General features: G+C 43.1%; 1 protein-coding gene across 18 annotated transcripts in view; it reads right to left on the bottom strand.

The window, feature by feature from the left end:
• Positions 1-699: 699 nt before the first annotated feature.
• The window catches only part of FOXP1 (forkhead box P1), a 364305-nt gene continuing 345367 nt past the window's right edge, over positions 700-19637 (bottom strand). For all 18 annotated transcript variants that reach the window (XM_068694646.1, XM_068694645.1, XM_068694644.1 and 15 more), the window contains 4 exons: positions 17051-17172; positions 15072-15141; positions 11364-11530; positions 700-5510 (listed from right to left, as the gene is read on the bottom strand). In XM_068694646.1, the coding sequence (XP_068550747.1) occupies positions 5366-5510; positions 11364-11530; positions 15072-15141; positions 17051-17172 (504 nt within the window). In that variant the 3' untranslated portion in view covers positions 700-5365. The remainder of the gene's footprint in view (positions 5511-11363; positions 11531-15071; positions 15142-17050; positions 17173-19637) is intronic.

The following is a 19637-nucleotide window of genomic DNA, read 5'->3' as shown; positions in this document are numbered from 1 at the left end:
CTCCTCTGAAATTTTAGTTTGCTGCTAATGCTAGTTATTAAACATTTTATTTTTCTTTATAAAACTTGATGAAGAAAATAAATGCGTGCTTACTCAAAAGAAAAGAAAGTAGGTTTTTCCTTCAAAGTTTGTCTCAGGTGACAGCGTAACTTGGAATTTTGCTCTCGTGGTGGTGTGGACTGAGGCTGATCGTGCAGTCCCGGTTCTGCCTATGTACAATACCTGCCAAGCCCTTCCTCCTGAAGCCAGCAGCACAGCTTCCATTACGGCTTCCCATTTGGAAGGATTTGCATGATTAGGACCCAAACCCTTCTTTCATGCTTTCACCTTTGAAGTAGAGTCCAGTGAGAAAGCGAATACCCCCAACTCCCCGTGAACATAATGGCCAAACACCGATGGACTTGGTTGGGAAAGCGGATGAATTTTTTCCAATGACAGCATCTCCTCATCTCCAGTGCTCAACACTTAAATAACCACCCTCAGACCAGCCACAAAACTGCAGCTGGAATCTTGTGATTTGATGCGTGTGGGGAGACCCACCGAGAGCGATGAGACTGTCCATGAAGTGCTGGGACATGGGTGAGATGCAACCAAATGCTCCGCAGGATCTGTGCTGGGGCCCAGGGCCGCAGAGGATGTGACATGGGAGTCATCGGGAGGGGAGAAACAAAACAAAAACTTAGGACATGGCAACTTGCATTACCAGTGTGAACAACCAGCATTTTTATTGCATTTGAGAATGCTATAATGTCAGTAATTAGTACTGACTACACAACATTTTTTATTGTCTGTATCAACAGACATGGAATGATGGAATTACAGTTGATGTAAGGAATGAGTTTCTTTTATGCCTTATCAAAAAAAAAAAAAAAAAAATCTTGTTACTGGCAGCACATACACACAAAGCACCATGCTAACAGTCTGGACTGTACCATTTTCATCAAGGCTTATGGGTAGAAGATAGTTTGTTACCTGTTCTGGGTCCATTAAAATGCAGTCATTACTGCAAATTCACCTCGCAAGACTAGAATACTAAATGACTTCTGAAACATCTAAAAACTCAATCTGAGTTCATTAACCAAAGGTACCAAAGGATTTCAAAAGAGTTTTTTTTCCATGCTATAATGAACGTGACATTATTGGCAATCTGAAAACTACAATAGTTCAAAATTATTTTTAAAAACTTTATATATATATATTTATGTATGTATATATATAAAATATCTAATGATCTGCAATATTTGTAGAATCAGAATCCCTGCCCCAGTCTCTTTCTGAAGTCAGGGCTCCAGAAGAGGGGAATTACAGGAATCGTGGCTGGACTCTTGCGAGTGAGAATCAAAAAAGGTCATATTTTGTGGTCACTTACTCTACATAAGCCTTGATTTTTCATTTCACTTCTAGCTGAATGCAGAAACCTAACAGGTTTTACATTTACAAACTCTTTTTTTTTTTTTTGTGGACAAGGAAGGCTTTGACTCTCATTCCTGACAGCGATTTACCTGATACATGGTACTACTTTCATAATGTACGCTTTTCTTTGAGAAAAAAAACATGTAACAAATTGTCTTTACATCTTGGCACCTTGTAAAGTTTTTTTTTTTTTTTTATACAAAAGTTCAATAGTTTGACACTCCCCCATTATTAATCACTACTTCACTGATAAACTTTGAAAGTGTGACCCTGGAACTCATCATGCAAAATATTTACTGCAGCAGGAGAAAAACATTTTTTTTTAAATGACTTTTTTTTTTTTCCTTTCAAATATATGAACTTTGTTTAAGACAGCCAGAAAAGGCAGTGGTAAGATAACAGAAGGGGTGGGAAAGTATCAAAAAAAACAGCTTAAACACAAAAACTGTACAAAAACGCTTCGATCAATGATAACAGGAGAAAAAAAAATCTGTCAACTATGTTACAATTTAAAAGCTGAAAAAAAAGTCAGGGATTTTCTCCCACATGTCAGCAAATGTCATCCAATATTCTTAAAGCAAGGATAACTAAATAAAATACATGTGCAGCGTATTCTGCAATTCCATTACATACAGTAGTTTTTTTTTTTCAAAGCTATTTTTTTAGTATAGTTAATATAAAGCAGTTGCACAAAAAGCAAAAGGTGTTTTGACAAACAGGTCTGCATTTATTCCTTTTGAGGAATGATATCTAAAAAAAGGACCTTTCCACCTTTTCCTCCCTCCCCACCCTCCCCCCAAAAGACAAAGGCTCACACAGACACAGTGGGATATATATGTACAACATAATAAACCCCTCCCTAAAGAAGCAACCGTATATCCAAAGGGATACAGAATCAGAATTGTAAAAATCATAGTGAAGTTTGCTTGATGTAAAGCCTGAGATTTTCAGTTGGTTCTTCTGCAAGGCTGCGACACCTGCCAGATATGTTAAAATCTAATTTTTTATTTCTTTTTCTCTTTTTTTATTTTTTTTCATTTTTGCTACAGTCTTTAGACTAAGCATGCAAGACATACAACTAAGTGCAACTGAGTGAAATGTATTTTTTATTTACTCATTCCCTAACAGTTTGGACTGAGGTATGCGTACTAACAGTTTCTCATGCTGTTATCTTTACTCATGTCTAGCTACACATGCTGAGAATGAACTAATCTACCAGATTTTTATCCCCCTTCTGAATACCGAACTAACCAGCAAACCACTCAGTTTAGAAGTACAGGGCTCAATTCTCATGATCCCCATCTGGCTACCGCCGGCACGTCACGAAGCTGCCTGGATATAATTTAAAAAAAAAAAAATGTTTCAAATGACCACAGACTGCCCTTTTTTTTTTTTTCCTTTTCTCTTCTTCTTCTTTTTTTTTTTTTTTGAAACAGAATGCAGAGTTGAATTTTATAAAAGTAACTGCCAATAAAATTGCTTGTACCAAAGCTTATGAGTGGACAGGAGTGTTATTTCCTTATGAAAAATGCTGACCAAAAACTAAACAAAACTGAGTAAATTTGCCAAGATCAAACAAAATTAAAGCAGTCATCCTAGCACAATCCCAAAACAGAAGTGGCACACAATCTGTAGAACCAAAGACCAATTTTTTTTTCTTTTACTTCTAGAAATACTATTGTGTGGTCCAGTTACGTTGCGGGAGCCTTTCTGTTCTCTTCTGTGTCTTATTAAACTGTCTCCTTTATCTGATACCCTAATTTTCTGCAAAATAGCTGCGTCTTTGCTTTCTCAGCTCCCATCTCTAGCTCCCCTAGTAACACTGTTTCCTAGTTTTAGCCTCAAAAGCTCTCCTGATTCCTCTTTACAGAATTTCATTTTGGTCACTGTAAAGAGCTACAAATAAAAAGTAGCAACTTTGGTTCAGACATCTACTTGGCCTTCTAAATTTTCTAGAATAAAGGAGCAGTTTCCCTCTCAGGTTAGCAATAGCCCACATCTTGTCATTTCCCTCTAAATTCTTCAACCTCCTTTGATCAACAATAAGAGGATATTTGGCTTCACAAGATAAAGCATATAACAGAGAACATAATTTACCTTTGTGTAATATCTTTGGTAATTTTAGGAAAAAAAAAGGTACAAAGAAGAATATAAATTAAGCTCTGAAAGGCTTTTTGAAATAATAAAAAAGCTACAGTCCTACATAAATAAATGAGTGACGGAAAAGTGGTTGCAGAATGAAAATATTTAGGTGTTTGGTGACCAAGGTTTACTGACCTATAGCAACAAATTTTGTATGTCATGTTTGCTTTGAAGAGCGTTGCCAGTTTTGCCTAACAAGCCCCCGTGCGAATTCTCTCCTATATTTCCCGTTTCCTACGGTGCGGTTTTGATACTGGCTGGTGTAATATTGCATAACAATCTTAACTGCAGTACTGGATTTGCACAGCTGAAATTAACACTTTAGCATTAGTGGGTCTCTGTCCTTATTAACTCCCATAACAAGTTCAATCTGAAATCTAATTTGTATTCAAACAGATTAATGCCACCAAGCAATCCTGAACTGATGTTTAACCGTGAAACATCACCACGTACAATAACAATTTAATGAAGTCATCTTTCCAACCACTATTTGCAAATGCAAATGCAAAAAGAAAAAAAAAAAAAAAAGTACTAATAAATGTATAGGTGCCCATCTCGGTAATCTTAGATATTCCAGAAAGATTTGTTGACCCATTAAAACTCACGTTAAACAACCGAGAACCTGCCACTGTACTATTCATTCTCTAATGTAAGTGAATTCTGTTGGTGCTGCATACGTTTTTCTTTGTGCTGTTCAATTTTGTGGCATTTGCTAATATTCACCATTGCTGCCAAAAAAAAATAATCAAAAAACCAAACCCAAAAAAAAATACTGCTTTGTGGAATGAATCTGTGTTGCTTCCTACAGTGTTTCTATGTTCATCTGTCATTCATTCTCATTCTTGCAGTACTTCGTTTCTCTCTCTCCGTTGGACAACCCTTCCACATGTATAGTGCAGCATTTGGGACCTTTTCAAAAAACAACAAAAAAGAGACACCGAAATGGAATGTTTTCCATAGCTAAAGAAAACATGGTGGCATCTGAAGGAAACTGGAATGAATGACAGAAAAAACTACAAACAATTCAATGACATTCAGCTTCGTATAATAAAAACACCTATTAACATTCATCACAAAGTACAGAAAACGTTGAAGCCTCCGAGAGGCCCTGGGCCCAGATGAGGCCTGAGGTCAGAACTTAAAATGGTAGAGGAGAAGTGGGGCGGGGGAATAAAAGCAATACATTAAAAAGTTTGGGATAATTTTTTCTTTTAACCCCTCCCCGATATACACACTCACACACACACACACACACATATCCACACACGTGCACACACAGGCCTTCCCCATCCCAAATGGAAGCAAAAAAAAAAAAAAAAAAAAACCAAAAAAACAACACAAATGGAGTAAAGGCAGTGATAATCAACATGCAGTACTGTGCAAATATGTTGTCCATTGGAATCCTTAAAATCTGGGCAAAGACTTGATCTGCAGTTCAGGTGTACATGCTCAGTTTGATGTCCTCAAGTGTCCAAAATTGGCAGGACCTGCAGTCCACAGTTGGCTGCTAAATGTTAAGTGAATCAGTTTAGCAAATTTACAACACTGATGTTGACTGTAAGAGAGGAAAATCCCAAGTACCAAACAAGTCCATCCAATGCACAGAGTACAAATTCCTTTTTTCAACAAAAAGTAGAAAAATCAAAAATACTCCCAAATGGGATACTTGATGGCACTAAGAGTTAACATATTTCATAGTTGTCAAAGTGGACTGAGAATCCTCCAGACTGTACAATAATGGAGAGATTTCACAGCTAAGTTTGACGTGTTCTTCCAATCTTCATTCTCAGGATAATGATGTCAGACATACTCATTCTATGTCCTCATTTACAGGTTCATCTTCATAATCTCTGTCGTGATCGAAATCTGGACTGTGGTTGGCTGTTGTCACTAAGGATAGCGGGCCTTCATTTTCATCTGGATCTAATGGTTCTTCTTTGACATGCACGGGGTGCCTGCGAAAATGAAAACAGGGTCAATCAGCAAGCTGCTCGTTAAGAAACGTTTTTGACAGCTCGGGCAGTTTGGGGAGAACCGTGGGGTGGTTTGGGTGTCAGGATCTGGCGTGCCAGGCGCCGGAGCTCCAGACACCAAGGAGCAGCCCCAAAACGTGGGCACCGGGCACGCGAAGCCTTCGCCGGGGAGGCAGCGCTCAACCGCCCGGCTTCCCCGGGAAAAGATTGTGGGAGGAGCACCTCGATGGGGCTTCCGCCTCGGGATGGAAGAGAAAACGCTCTCAGCTGACATATTAAGTTGATTAATACAATCTTTGGATAAATAAGCGGAATAAGCAGCCGAAAAGCAGCGCGGCGGTTTGTCAGCCCGCCGAGCCGGCGGAGGCTGGGCTAATCACCGCGCCGTGTGTGCGGCGTCTCTCGTTAACATGCAGAACCTGTGAGACAACTCTCCAGAGGACGACCCCAAGTGAGGTTCTATCATTAATCAACTTCAAGCAAACACAGCAAAGAGACACCATGATACATGCTTTAAACTCCAAATTAATGCATATTTTTACAAACTGTCAATAAGGGAAGAAAAGCCCTGCCAGGAAACACAAACAGAGAGGAAAAGGCTCGCTCAACACAACAATATGATAAGAAAGCACAGTCCTAACGAGAATAATAACGCTGTCAGCTGTAAACAAGGCAGAACATGATCCCCAGCTCATGGTGGGCACAAGGATGTACTAAAGAGATGAGATCTGCCAAATTTCTCATTATGGCACAGCACATGAATAACCCGCAGGGGAACGGGGCTTGGTCATTCAAAACGGGTACGATAACAATTGAAAAATGTTGTTCGTAAATCATATTTACAACAAATCCTATACAAATACAAATTACCTTTTCTTTTTTTGTTCGGCAGCTTTTGAAATGTAAAATAGCCATGTGAGTCAATAGTGTCTTGTTGGTGGGACTTTATAGGAAAGTAGAATTTTATTGACATTACCAAGTATTAATAATGCGACACAGCAATGGAGACCCTGTTTGCTTCCTAAATAATTGATGTTGTAGGCAATCCCTTAAAATAAAGTGTTAATGAGTTCAAGTCCCACTCTGTCTCTCATTGAGTAGATATCCACCTCCTAGAGTCTTGTTTTTTCTCCGTGCGAGCTGATTTAACCCTTTCACGTAGGCTACTTGGAAACGTAATCCGAAGTGCCAGCATTCCTTGCAAGAACTTTTTCTCCCCTTGCACAGCTTTGCTTTAAAGCGAACGATTTAAAATAGCTGTATTTTATTATACATTTTGCACAGAGAGGAACAACAATACTTTTTGTACTCTGTTGCACCGACAGACAGGCAGAATAAATCACTGAGCAGGGAAAAGGCAGCCCTGCCTGCTACATGAGACCAGGGTGAACCAGCCGTACGCTGGTACCGCACACAGAGCCGCATCGCCCCCTGTTCATTCATTTCAGCCTGAACCCAGCTCAGTTTGGGAAGCACCTAAGTTGCTGACTACACACATCTCTAATGTGAGCTGCAAATGCCTTTCAAGTCCCTGCATATTTCAACTTCTTGAGTTGTGAAGTGCTAGATCAATACTTCGGCATTATCTGCACCTTCCTGCCCGTCCAACCAAGGCAGGGTGGGGAGAAGTGCTGCTGCTGCCGAGCAGTACCCGCACACACACACACACCTCTTACCTTCAAATTTACAAATACGTGTCCTATCAAAACATGTCTGGATCAAAGAGGTTCCTCTGCACATTGAATTATTTTAGCTGCACATCATTAAAGGCAGAAGAAACATCCCTAAAACCAACACACCCATCCCCTGTCCCTGGGGAGGGACATGCTGATGAACTGGGAGGACTGGTGCCAAGGGGAAATATCCCTCCCCTGCCCCAAAGTGCTCCATGCAGGACAAGATCCAAGTATCAGGGGTTCAGAACTAACCAACCCCTTCAGCACATTGAACAGCCCGCTGGATGAAGCCCGCACGCCGCTGGGCATGTGCTGAGTGTCTTGGCGGCTTGTGGCCCGAGCGAACACGAAACCGTGCTGATTAGTTGCAACTAGAAAAACTTACATTATGAATAGGCTGTGGGGCCCTCACTTGGGAGAAAACGTGAAATGAAAAACAGAAGAAAAAGGGGCAAAGAGTGACTGCACACACAGACCGGTAAAGTGTGTGCTACGCAGCCTTTATGGCTGGGATCCCTTTTTCCTGCCGTTCAAATTTAGAAGCCTTGCTTGTTGCCTTTTTGGTCTTGATGTTGCTGCCAGGCTTATTTTTGCTTTTTAATTATTATTTTTGGAAATGCAGATGGAACATTTTCAAAGGTAAGAGGAGAATGTGCTTCGCACAACGCAGAGGTGGCACCGGCACGTGGAAGGGAATTTCTTCACGCAGGGACCACGTCGCAGTCTCCCACCACATCCTTGCACCGCTTCGTGGGCAGGAACGAACGGGTGCCAGCAGATAAGGGAGGTACCCGCTGTGCTCACAACAACCCGAAATTCTGTGAAAGCTCCTTCAAAGGGCTCTGAACCTTTCCAAAGCAAACCCTGACCACCTTCTGGTTTTGTTATGAAAGCAGGTGAAACCAGGTGGTTTTAAGTGAGTTTCTCTTTGAGGTTTGGTTCGGTTCCCAGAAGTTGAAGCAAAACTTAAGGAGCGAAAAGCAAAGCAAGCATTAACTTACGTGGCTCAGCCCTGAGCGAGACATCGCCGGGGAGGGCCACAAAGGCACGGGGAGGCACAGCCACACCGCCCTCTGCCCAGAGCTCACGTGTTGGACAGGCATCAGACAGCGAGCTTGGCAAAAACTCCATCCCCCAAATTAGGAGGGTTATATCTGGGTAATGCAACCCCCCGGGGAGGGATTTGCATGGAAAACAAAAATAATTCATCTCCTTGCATACTCTGTCAGTCATAACCACAAAGCGGCACGTGAGGAGGAAGCCGTACTGAATTAGGGATTTTGCTCAAACATTTCAGAGCAACTGGCAACATTCGGTTTAAATAAGCTCAAAGGCAAAGGGAGACTTTTCTATCTCTCAGCTAAGTCTGAATCTCTGTTTTCCATCTCCCAAAGAGGGGAGGAAAACCCATCGTATCTGAACTACGGAAAAGGTAAATGCTGGTCTAAGTGAAAAAAAGAAACAAAAGGGGGAAAAAAAGAAAGAAAGGAAAAAAAAGGTTTCCTATTTCTTTTTTGTAGTAGCAGAATTTCAGCCTGTTCCTTTTAAGTAGATGCTTAAGACTCCAGAAGGGGTTAACAATAAATAACCTTGCTGAACACAGATTCCCCTTCTTTTCACATCTGAGTAATTCTTTTGTTTGTCCACTCTGGGAACAGAGGAGTTTTTAATAAAGCTGACTGTTGTTTAAAGCCACTGAGTTCTGGTGGTGCACACAGCATGGAGTAGTTTGCTTTGTGGCTACCTTTGGAGCATATCAGGATGAAAGTGTTATGTCCCCAAGCTGTAATTATGCGACTACTTTCTAGTGTTTCAAAAGGAGGGAGAGGAAAAAAAAAATAAAAACGAAAAAAAAACCCTAGCCGAGGTTCAATGTGTCATAAAAAGGAAACGAATGAGCGGTAATAAGACTTCAGCTAAAGTGTTAGACTTCTTAGCTGTCATGTTAACAAGGTCTTCTAAACCTTACAATAAAGTTTAAAGCTTGATTTATTTTAATATACTGAAATTGTTTAAAAATAATTTGCATTATGACAAGGAAATCTGTTCTGAGAAAAAAATTGGAAATGTCGGTAACGAAGCCTGCTCAGTGAAAAGCAGAGGTTGCACAGCGTCTGCAAAACTGCTCTTGACTCGTGATTTTATTTACTAAACAGGGCAAACCCAGTGACGTCTGAATGGTGCTCTGGCTTTAGATCCCTTCCAACTACTTAGAAAGACCATTTTAATGGGGAAGCTCAGAGGCTGGTATTGGAACATCACCTAGCCACATTTTACTTAAGCAAAAAGAAATGTTCAGCGGAGAACACATATATTATCAATTCTGAGAAAATGAAAACACTCAGGAAACAATCATTTCCATATTACAACAGAAAATTGGATTTTCTGGTGAATAATGAAAATGAAGCATCCCTCCCCCTGTCCTTCTCTCTCTCCAGTATTTGTTCTGTGCCCCTCAACTTGGTATCAATGTGCTAAGAGAAGATTATTAAGTGCAACAAAGGCCACGACTGTGCACAATTCTGGAAAATGTCCTAGCCTGTTTCAACTCAGTTATTTTTCTCCCCTCACAGTCTCTTCAAAGACAGTGAAACCTTAGGTGAAATGAGAAGTGCACGAACTACGCTAGCCTTGAACTTGCAAAAAATAATTACTTGGATTAACGCAACATCATAAACGTTCGTCCCCGTCTGTTAGGCCAGGAGAAACCCTTGGGAGAAGTCTCCTTTCTGGAGAAAACCCACGTCCCTCCACTCCAGCCCTGCGTGGTCACGGGCAGAGGATAACAAATTGTGACTGAAACTGCCTGAAGATGAATCCGTTTGTGATAGATGGAAAGTGTGTCATGTAATGCTACTTTGGGAGAGATAATTAATACTGCACAAACAACCACTGGAAAAGCTAAACACATTATTTGAATGTTTTGAAGTAAATGGTAAAAGACAATGTTTAAATTAATTATTAATTAAAAATGAATGTTGCCATCTTTAAAGATTTTTTTTCAAAGCACATTGTGCGCTGATTTAAAATGCTGCGATATCAAAGTACCCAGAGCTTCAGATTCCTTCGTGCCCCCTCCCCTCTGACAACACATTATGCAGGTGGGAAACTTTTTTGCCATTAAATGCTAATTAGTTTCACAACTAATTACTACAGTGGTATTAGGTTAATGTTTTTCTACTTTTTGATTTCGACTTACTTTTGTAAATCCCTTATTCAAATTACTTTGAAGTGAAAGACTACAAATTAGTTCTCTTTTTAATGCGTAATGTGAGCCGTGGCGAGCCAGCCAGTGATTTTACAGCCATGCTAATAACACCGGCAGCATGGCAGCGCTGCTCGCACACGCGTTCACTTGCACAGGTCGTCAACCATTCCGGATAGTTTTTAAAATTTGAGAACTACAAGACTTACAAACTCCGGCTTCCTCGCCAGCTGCCAATTATCCGGTATGCAATTTGAGGGGAGGGGGGAATTTACAGCTTTGCAAACTCGCTCCGTCACCCCATAAATACTGAACACACCCATAGGGGCATCACACCCTTCCTGCCTTACCCTTTCCTCTGTGAGCTGGCTGCCCTGGTGCCATTCATGTTGAGCAGGGACAGCAATCCCCCATTACTTCATGCGGTTATATATGCACTCATTATACTGCCGTCTGTTGCTATAATGCTCCTATTAATTTTCTTTTTGATATTTTAAGAGCAATCTATAAATCATGCAGACCTTCACGTGTGCCATCATTAATGCTTAGCAAGGCCGCTGTGCATCGAGGGTTTTTTCAAACCCGCCCATTTCCCAGCTCTGCCCCACCGGGCACGCTCGTCAGTTGGTCCAAAGGGGAGAGAAACGCCAAAAAATGTAATTGCCTAAGAGTTTTGCAACCCTGCAGCCCAAGGTTTAAAGAAGAGTTAAAAATGAGTTAAAAATTTTACAGCCCCGTGTGCTTGTCAGACTGGATCGAGCTGATTCCTTCATGTGAGTAAGGTGGTAAGAGGCCCTTTTATGTCCTCATCAGCCCAAGCAGGTCCCCAAACGGAGATCTCCGCTTGTGCTGCTCACTCCAAGAACCTCAGAACCAAAGTGCGAAGACCTCCGAAGCCAGAGCCCAGCAGGCCAAGGACGCCCAGCTGAGCGCACGCATCTCTGCCATACTTACATTGCTTGCATAGGGGAACGTCCTGGACTACTGTCACTCCCATTACTGTTCGTATGCTCCATTGCACCATTAAGCTCTTCCCTCATCGCGTTGGCTAAATTGCCCAGAGTGGGATTTCCCATGGAAGCAGTAGTGTATAGAGGTATACTGTTCTCAGCCATTGAAGCCTGCCAAGGACACAAACAAACATATGAAGAGCCATGACTAACGTTTTTATACATTGCACAACACGCTCATTTATTCCAAAACATTCTCCACATTTACATTATTTGCAATTGCTGTTTTTTTTAAATATTGTGCTTTCTGATAGGTATTACCCTGATTCCACCAAGGGAAATTTAACGTAATTTACATCTGGGTTTATGCATTCAGAGCTGCACTGGCTTGTGAGAGAAAACGGAGCTTTCCATTCCCTGTTTGGAATTACACCTCCTGGAAAAAATAAAACGTGCCTTTCCTATTCTCATTTTGCAAAATTGTGTTTGGGGCTTTGGGTTTTTTTTGTGGCTTAGGCTTGGTTTTTGGTTTTGTTTTTAACGAAAGGTTAATGAGAAAAAAATTACTCGCTCGGCTGCTAACTCCCTCCTAGCAGAGCGAACAGGCACACAGCGGGATGGCGACGTTCCTGAGCTTTGTTTTTCTCATGACATGAGTATGAAGCTGTGGTTCGTGCACGCTGGATTTCTCGGAGCTGCAGTGACACACCTGAGAGCGGAGCCACTCCATGTGAAATTCGCAGCCCTGTCTTGTCACCGGAAACCGAAAATCTGACGAACTCTAACAAATCCTCCCCCCGCCACTTTTTAAGCATCAGCAACTCAGCTCTTCTCTAACTGCTCTGACCATTTTATTGAGATTTGCCATTGTTCTGGAGATCCACCACGCAGAGGCACGCCGCGGTTAACTTTCTAAATGGAAATCTTTGTACAAAGAGAATGAACTGCTAAATATTTCCCTTCTGATTCCCACCGCTCTGCCTGCTAATATTTACTGTATGTCAGGATTAGCTCATGTTGACGGCACGGGCCCGTGCCTGGCGAGGTGGGAGCGCAGAAGCCCCGAGCCTCCGAGGAGCCCGGCGCTTGGCGGGGACTGCTGCTCGGGGAGGGAGGTCGGGCTTTGCAGGGCCGTCGCGCCGAGGGACTCGGAGGACATTTAACCATTTCACCCATCTGAGCCGGATCCAGCTGACATCATCGGCAGCTTTCCGAGCCGCGGCAGCGCCGGAGAGCCCCAGATGCTGGCTCGGCAGCGCTCGACCTGCGCTGGGGGGAGGTCAGGCGGCTGCCGAGCCAAAAACTCCATCTGAGTCTGGGGCTGCATGATGCAACCTGCCCATGGGAGGGGAATTCATGCAAACGCGCTCCCCACCGAACGCTCTCGTCCGCTCCTAATTCGTGGGACAAAACTCCGTGCTCGTTGCCATCTGAGCCAGCAGAGCTGTTCCCAGGCAAGCGGAGCCAGAGACGAGGGCTGGGAGGGGGGACGGCCAGCCCTGCCGGCAGCATCTTCAGGAGCATGGCCCCTTTTATTCTTCCTTACGGTGACCTCTCCATGTGCAGCCCTATGTGTCACACATGATTACAAAAGCTATTCTAACGGGGAGGATTATTTTTATCTTCTTGATTCAACAACCGGCAAACTCATTGTGATTAGGGGATGCAAAGAATGGTTCACATTTCCTCCACTTGGCAAAATAATGACTCAAGTTCTTCACCCATAGTGATAACTTGTAATTGCAGTAAAGCAATTTCTTGGGGGAGAGGTGGGACACGAGGAGTAGCTGCTATGAAGATAATAATAGTGGTGGTGGTGGTGGGAGGGGGTTGGGAGCATGAAAGCCCCCGGCGACCTGCTGGGAAAAGACAGTGCTGGTGAGAGCTGGAGTGCCCCTACCTTCCCCACACACAGCAGGGAGAGAGCTGCTGCTCCCTGGCCACGAGGGAAAACAGATGGAGGAGGCATCGGAAGGGTCTGGGAGAAGAAGAGGGGAGGCACGGGGAAAAGAAAAAACATATGGGGAAGCTGACTGCACGAGGGAGGTCAGCGTGCCAGCGCTGCCTTGTGCTGCCCACGCCAAACAGCTTCGCCCAAGCTGCCCTGCACCATGAGCACGTGGAAATCTGGCCTCCGAATCTAACCTCAGGAACAGGAACCTGCTTGGTTTATTTTAAACCCAGTGGAGGACCTGTCTCAGTGCAATAAACATCATGTTTATCACCCCAGTTTATTACAGGGGGTACAAAAACTGTAGCGACTCTGGCCCTGGCTCTTCTCTCCACGAAGTGAGTGCCTCCAGTGCTACGTGAGGCCACGGGCATGTGCCACTTCCAGGGAAAGTGGGGAAGGGAAGCGGCTTGGAGGTTATCACAAAAGACAAGAATGGATGGAGATGACGACAACGACACGTGTTTCAGAAATAAAACACGAACAGTTCCGTATGATAAGCATATTAATTGAAATTAGTCACATAGTTAACAATGTGAAGAAATGCAGGATCATTTCATTTTTGCCTTTCAGCCTCATGAATGTAAAATGTGCTTGTAATCTTAATACTATTCAAGAGACAAAGCAGTCTTTAAAAATCACACTTCACAAGACTCAAGGGAAAATAAGTTACTAATGAATGGTATTTACAGTTGCTTCATTTAAACATGCTTTCATTTGCTTTTCAGAAGTTACTGCATAAACTCAAATAATTAGGAGAAATGCAGAACATCACTTTTCTCTTAATAATCTGCTTCTTGGCTGAGAAAAGAGAAGTCTGGTAAACCTTCCACAAAATGCGGTTGCCCAGCAAACATCCATGGCCATCGGTGAGCTTCTGGAGAAGCAACCCTCAACAAATGACCAGGGTGCAACCACGTGAGGTGCTGCCTCAGGCTGAATTTTCATGGTAAGGAACAGGCTTGGACCCAAGCACAAAACACCCAACAAACAAAAACCACCCTGCAAATCCAGGGCACAGTAATGTATTTGGGTCTTTGGTTCGTTTAGTGAACGCTGACTTCACCTGATGTTTTTGAGATAGACTCAGGAATTTGTAGGGATGGAAAAAAACGTGAACCTGACGTGCAGCACATGAAAAACGTCTGGAGAAACGCACACTTCCACACTGCAAGTTATTAATTGTGCACCAACTCTTTGTGCGTCTCTATGTTGTGAAAAACAGAATTTTTGTCTTACAGTTACAGGAGTTTAGACCAATAAAAATTCCCATTTTTTTCCATAGGAATGGCGACGTTTGTTTTTCAACAACAATGGGAAGATATGCAAAAATAGCCCTTAAAAGAAAAGGGGGAAAAATGATCTGCTTTCTCTTTAAAACCATGAACAATAGAAGGTCACGTGGCGCAGTATCCTATCATTCAGCACATTAATAGCTGTGCTAGAGTAATTACACTTGTGGTATTTTTGCCTCAAGTGAAATTCTGAAATAAGAGGATGGAAATTATGATACTGCTGATAAATATTAATAAGTGAACTTTTAATTTTTTTGCCACAATATTCAAAATGCTAAGCATCTAGCTAATGCTGAAGCAGCCTGATATGTGTTTGCCTCCAGGGACTATGATGCTTTATGCACTTAAGAAAAAAGTTTAACGGAATTAAAATTTAATATCTAATTAGAGCAAGGCTAATATATTTTGAAATGAGTGGGGAAGACACACGCCTCTGTTGCATATTTGCTACAGTTATTAATCTTACCTGTAAAGCAGCATTGAGAGGTGTGCAGTAGGTGTGGCTGGTCTGTATGTTTTTAATAAGAGAAGGGTTACTGCATAAGAAAAACATAAAAAAGAGAGTTAAATGCAACCAACCCCTGCATGAGCGCGTCAAGCATGTAATGCTTCCTCCCACACCAGAAAACTAGAGCTCAGATTGTTTTTCCACACAAATTCTCTTTTGTTTCTCTTTTTCTTTAAATCTGAGTTGATTTTTTTTTCCTACGGTTATCATATTTGTCTTTACTTAGTAAGAAATATCATTATCTCTTGACGTTACCTCGCCATGTGTTCTACTACCCTGCGTTAGTAGCACATCTTGGCATCTCTGCTCATTTTAGCTGTGTTCAGGAGAAATTTTCCAATATTCGTCGTGTCTAGGAGCCAGTTACCATGTAAAGGTCCATCGTAAGGAGGCTATGATCAAAAGCATCACGGGATATTTTAAATACTGCATAAGGCAAATTATTCTCGAAGCTGCTGGCAGCAGAATTGCTCGCAACTGAGCAACAGGACCAGGAGAGAGGTCTTGAGCCGTATTATTTCCTCCCAGGGAAAGGGCAGGTGGCCCTGACTGGGGACTGCCCATGCCATCACCCATTAGTTTACATCTTAAAGTTTACATACGGGGACGGATTTGAGGAAAATATATGCAAAGCTCATCCACTCTCTCTTTATTGGGCATCAACAAATCACTGGTCCCCACTGGAGGAAAAGAAAAATCATCAAATACAAACTAGATGAGCTTTTTTTTTTTTTTCATGTGGGAATAAATCATGGTGTGAAGAGTCTTAACTGAGCCTGTCCCACAGGGACCGGCAAGGATCAGTTGTCCTGGAGAGATGGCCTTCGAGAAAAGGTCAAAGAAAATTGCTTTGGGAACCACAGGAATATTTGTGCGTGGTTGTTGTAGACACAGGATGCCCTGTTGTTTATAATCTTTACAGCTGGTCTCACTGCACTTTCAAATTATTATTTTTTTTTTCAGTTAATTCAGTGTTTCTGTCTTAAAAGCATCTAACCATGTTTCTGATTAAGAGTTGCAAACCAAGGCATACAATTGAAAGCAAAGGAATATATCAGATTAAAACTTCTCTGAAGCCTTTCCTTGCATATATGTCTTCTTGACAGATCTACAGCAGCTTTTCTGCACTAGCGTGGATAACTATTTTAGCCTACATTGCACTATAAACAAATGCTCTAACAAACATGTCACAGTAGAGTTATTATTATAGGCATTTGGATTATCAGAGTAGGACACACAAAATAGACATATAACAACCAAAACTTTAGTTTCTTTAGCAGCAAAGGTGATGTCACTATTTCGTGAAATGCAAGTCTACATGAGATGGGTAAATCATGCAAAGCAAAGCAACAGCAGAAAAAAAAAATTAAAGCAAGTAAAAGCTCTTACTGTGCAACAAGCTCGCCAAAGTTTTCATCAGGGCAGTATTTTCGAGGACGGCCTCGTTGAATATGACGGCCACGTTTAAACTCTTCATCATCAACAGTCCAAAAGGACCCAAACTCATCCTCTACTCTGATAAAGCACTTATGCAGTGAGAGGTTGGTGCGAATGGCACCCTGGGACAAGAGCAGCAGCAAAGGAGATGAAGTGGAAACAAAGGGACACGGGATCGGGGACAGAACAGACATCAAATACAGGGAAAAGGAAAAAGAAAATAAAATGCAATAAGCATAAGCAAATGGTTTGTGAGGGTTAATATGCATTGCCACCTACAAGCTACTAGCATGTGATGCAACAAACACCAAGCAAGCAGGGTCAGGGTACTGGTGGGCATACAAACAGTAGTGATGAGATGTTGGTCTTGGTTTCCCTTAACTGAAACAATGCGAAACCACCTGTGGTTGGTCTAACACCAGCTAGCAGCCAAAAGCCTCTACGTTAAACTGTAAGCATGATCCAAGCTAGGCTAAGAAGTTCAAACATGGTGGACATACCCACTGATCTTTTGTGGCCTTCGTTTTTGGAACTCTAGTTCATCCACTGTCCATACTGCCCCTTTAACGTTTTCTACTCGCACAAAACACTTGTGAAGACTAAGATTATGACGCACTGCATTCTGCAGCAAGTATAAAAGAGAAAACATTCAAAAACTTTCTATGAGAAAATGCTCATCATTGTCCAAGAACAGCAGCACAGTCAGCTTGACAGTCCTCATTTTGCAATGTTAACCCCCTTCCCCTCCCCACACCCAGCTCTTTACATCTTATTTTGCACAGATAAAATAAATACAAAAGTTTAAACCCAAGGTTAGAAAATCAAGTTATTGTTATCATTTATCCGCAACGCAAATGAGCACAGCCATCAGTTTAAACATGCATGTTGTATAATACGGCACATTTCATACACAACCCAAGAGGAACACGGCATTGACATTTTCAAAACAAATACAGGCGCTCTGCAAAGAGAAGCAGTTTTCCTCTCCTGGAAAAAAAAGAAAGCAGTTGGGAAGAACAGAAAGGATTTAATGTAAGCACGGGCGGCTCGAGTGAGCAGGGAGGCACTGGAGCTGGTGCTTCCGCGGTTTCCCACAGCCGGGCTAATGTGAATCAGGTGCTGAACCTCCCTGCACACCAGCGCCGGGGACCGGGGCTCGGCAGCACCCCGCCGGCCGGCACGGCACCGGCTCCTGCCTCCGCGGCATGCGCTTATATGGAAGTTGGCTCCCGTTCCTGGCAGGCTGCTGCGCTGACTGATCTGAGCCTCTGCCAAGTGAAAACACGAGGAGGGCTCTCCGAAACAAAGTGCTAATATCCCCACAGCTCATCACCCCCAGGGACCCGCGCCCCTGGTGCTCCCAGGCGCCGGCGTCAGGGGCTCGGGTGAGCTCTGTGGGGCAGACGAGCCCGCTCAGCCCCTGCGACGTGTTGGGACCGTGCCCAAAGCTGGCCGTGATGAGCCACCTCTCTGCAGCACGGCAGGCTCTGGTTTTCTGTCTCTGCTCCCTCCGAAATGGTGCCGAGGGCCTCGTTATTCCTCACGAGGGGTGCCATGCCCCGTGCCCGCTTTATGGGGTTTCTCAGCAAACAGCCCCGCTACCAAGCACCCCGGCTCGTGCGTGGAGCTGAAAGGGGGCCTGGTAAACAGGGAGAGCAGAAGAAGCCATTTGCTGAAAATATGCAGGCGAACAAACTCCATCCATCATCACTGGCACCATTGATTTAGTCAATCTGGTTGACTCGTTAGCAGGCACAGTGCCAGCCAAACACATGGCCTGGGTCTAGGCAACCAAGAGACCACAATTTTTTTCCCTCCCGTCGTCGTCATCTTTTTTTTTTTTTTTTTTAATGAACATCGGGTCTGGATGGTGAAAGGGAGCTCTAATCATGAATGTCTAAATCACTGTGCAAACAAAGGGTACGCACAGCGCATTTGTCATGTAAATTAAGAGGCAGTGGTGTGTGTGCTTGTGGGGAAAGGCAAAGACTCTTTTGCTACTTCTCCACGTCCCTGCAATCACTAGCAGTCCCAACCCTCCTGTCCCTGCTTCAGGGGAGGTTTCTGCCTGCTCTCAGCAGATACTTGGATGGAAATGAGTCTCCTTTGGCTCTAAGTGCCTGATCCTGCGGACACAGGGCCTGACCCTGCTCCATGGCATGCTCTGTGTGCTTCAGCTCTTCCACAGGGCTCCACTGGGGAACTGGTGGAACCAACCTTGGATATGCTTTTCCTCTCAGCACACGGCAGGGGGAGGCTGAAATCTAGCTGGAAGTCAACCTGGCCACCAGGGCTGCTTCTTTCTGCCCTTCCTTTATTCTCCTTACTTCATTCCTTCTTTTATTCTCCTCTTCTTTTTTTTTCTATTTTTTTATTTTTTTATTTTCTTTTTCCCCTACCTCTCTGAGTTCTGACTGGTTTTGAAAATTTCGGCAAAAGCCCTGATTTTGAGGTGGAGGAGAAATGCCAACGCCCCACGCCTCCCGGGCTAAAACCAGCGAGCTCAGCAGCCGCCGGTGGGTGCCGAGGTCCGCGCGAGTGCAACCTGACACAGGGCTGCTGGCCCACATCTGGGTAACTCAGGCAGTTTCCTGTGAAAATGGGAACGCTGTCAAGTCTGGAGCAAAATGTAAGAATAATAATGCTATTTCCCACAGTGAAAGTTGATCTCCTAGTTAATACAGCAGTTGATCAAACGCATACAGCAAAGTTCAGTGAAGTGAGTCCTCAGAGTTTGTAAACAGTCTCTAAATACACAGCTGAGCAGAAATATTTGTGTTCTTTACATGTATTTAATGCTGGAGAAATGCTTTCCAGTCTGTTCTTGCTCTCTTGAAGTCAATGCGCAACTTGACATTGAGGGCTGGGGCTGTTGGATCAGGCTCTTGCTGAAGATTTTGAGGCAGACAAGTTGGATTATTTGCAGCATGTCCATGAAGAGCTGCCCTCGCTTTCTGTTTTCAATATGATCACTTATTTAAGGAATTCGTCACAGAACAAAATGCTTTATTTTCACTGCCTCTGGATACTTGCTATCTAACAGTTTTATTCGAACAACACCTCACGTTTCAGAGCCACACCTGCAGC

This window comes from Anas acuta, chromosome 11, assembly GCF_963932015.1.
Source record: "Anas acuta chromosome 11, bAnaAcu1.1, whole genome shotgun sequence".
Taxonomy (NCBI): Eukaryota; Metazoa; Chordata; class Aves; order Anseriformes; family Anatidae; genus Anas; species Anas acuta.
The sequence above is the reverse complement of the archived record's forward strand: the minus strand, read 5'-3'. Positions and strand labels throughout refer to the sequence as shown.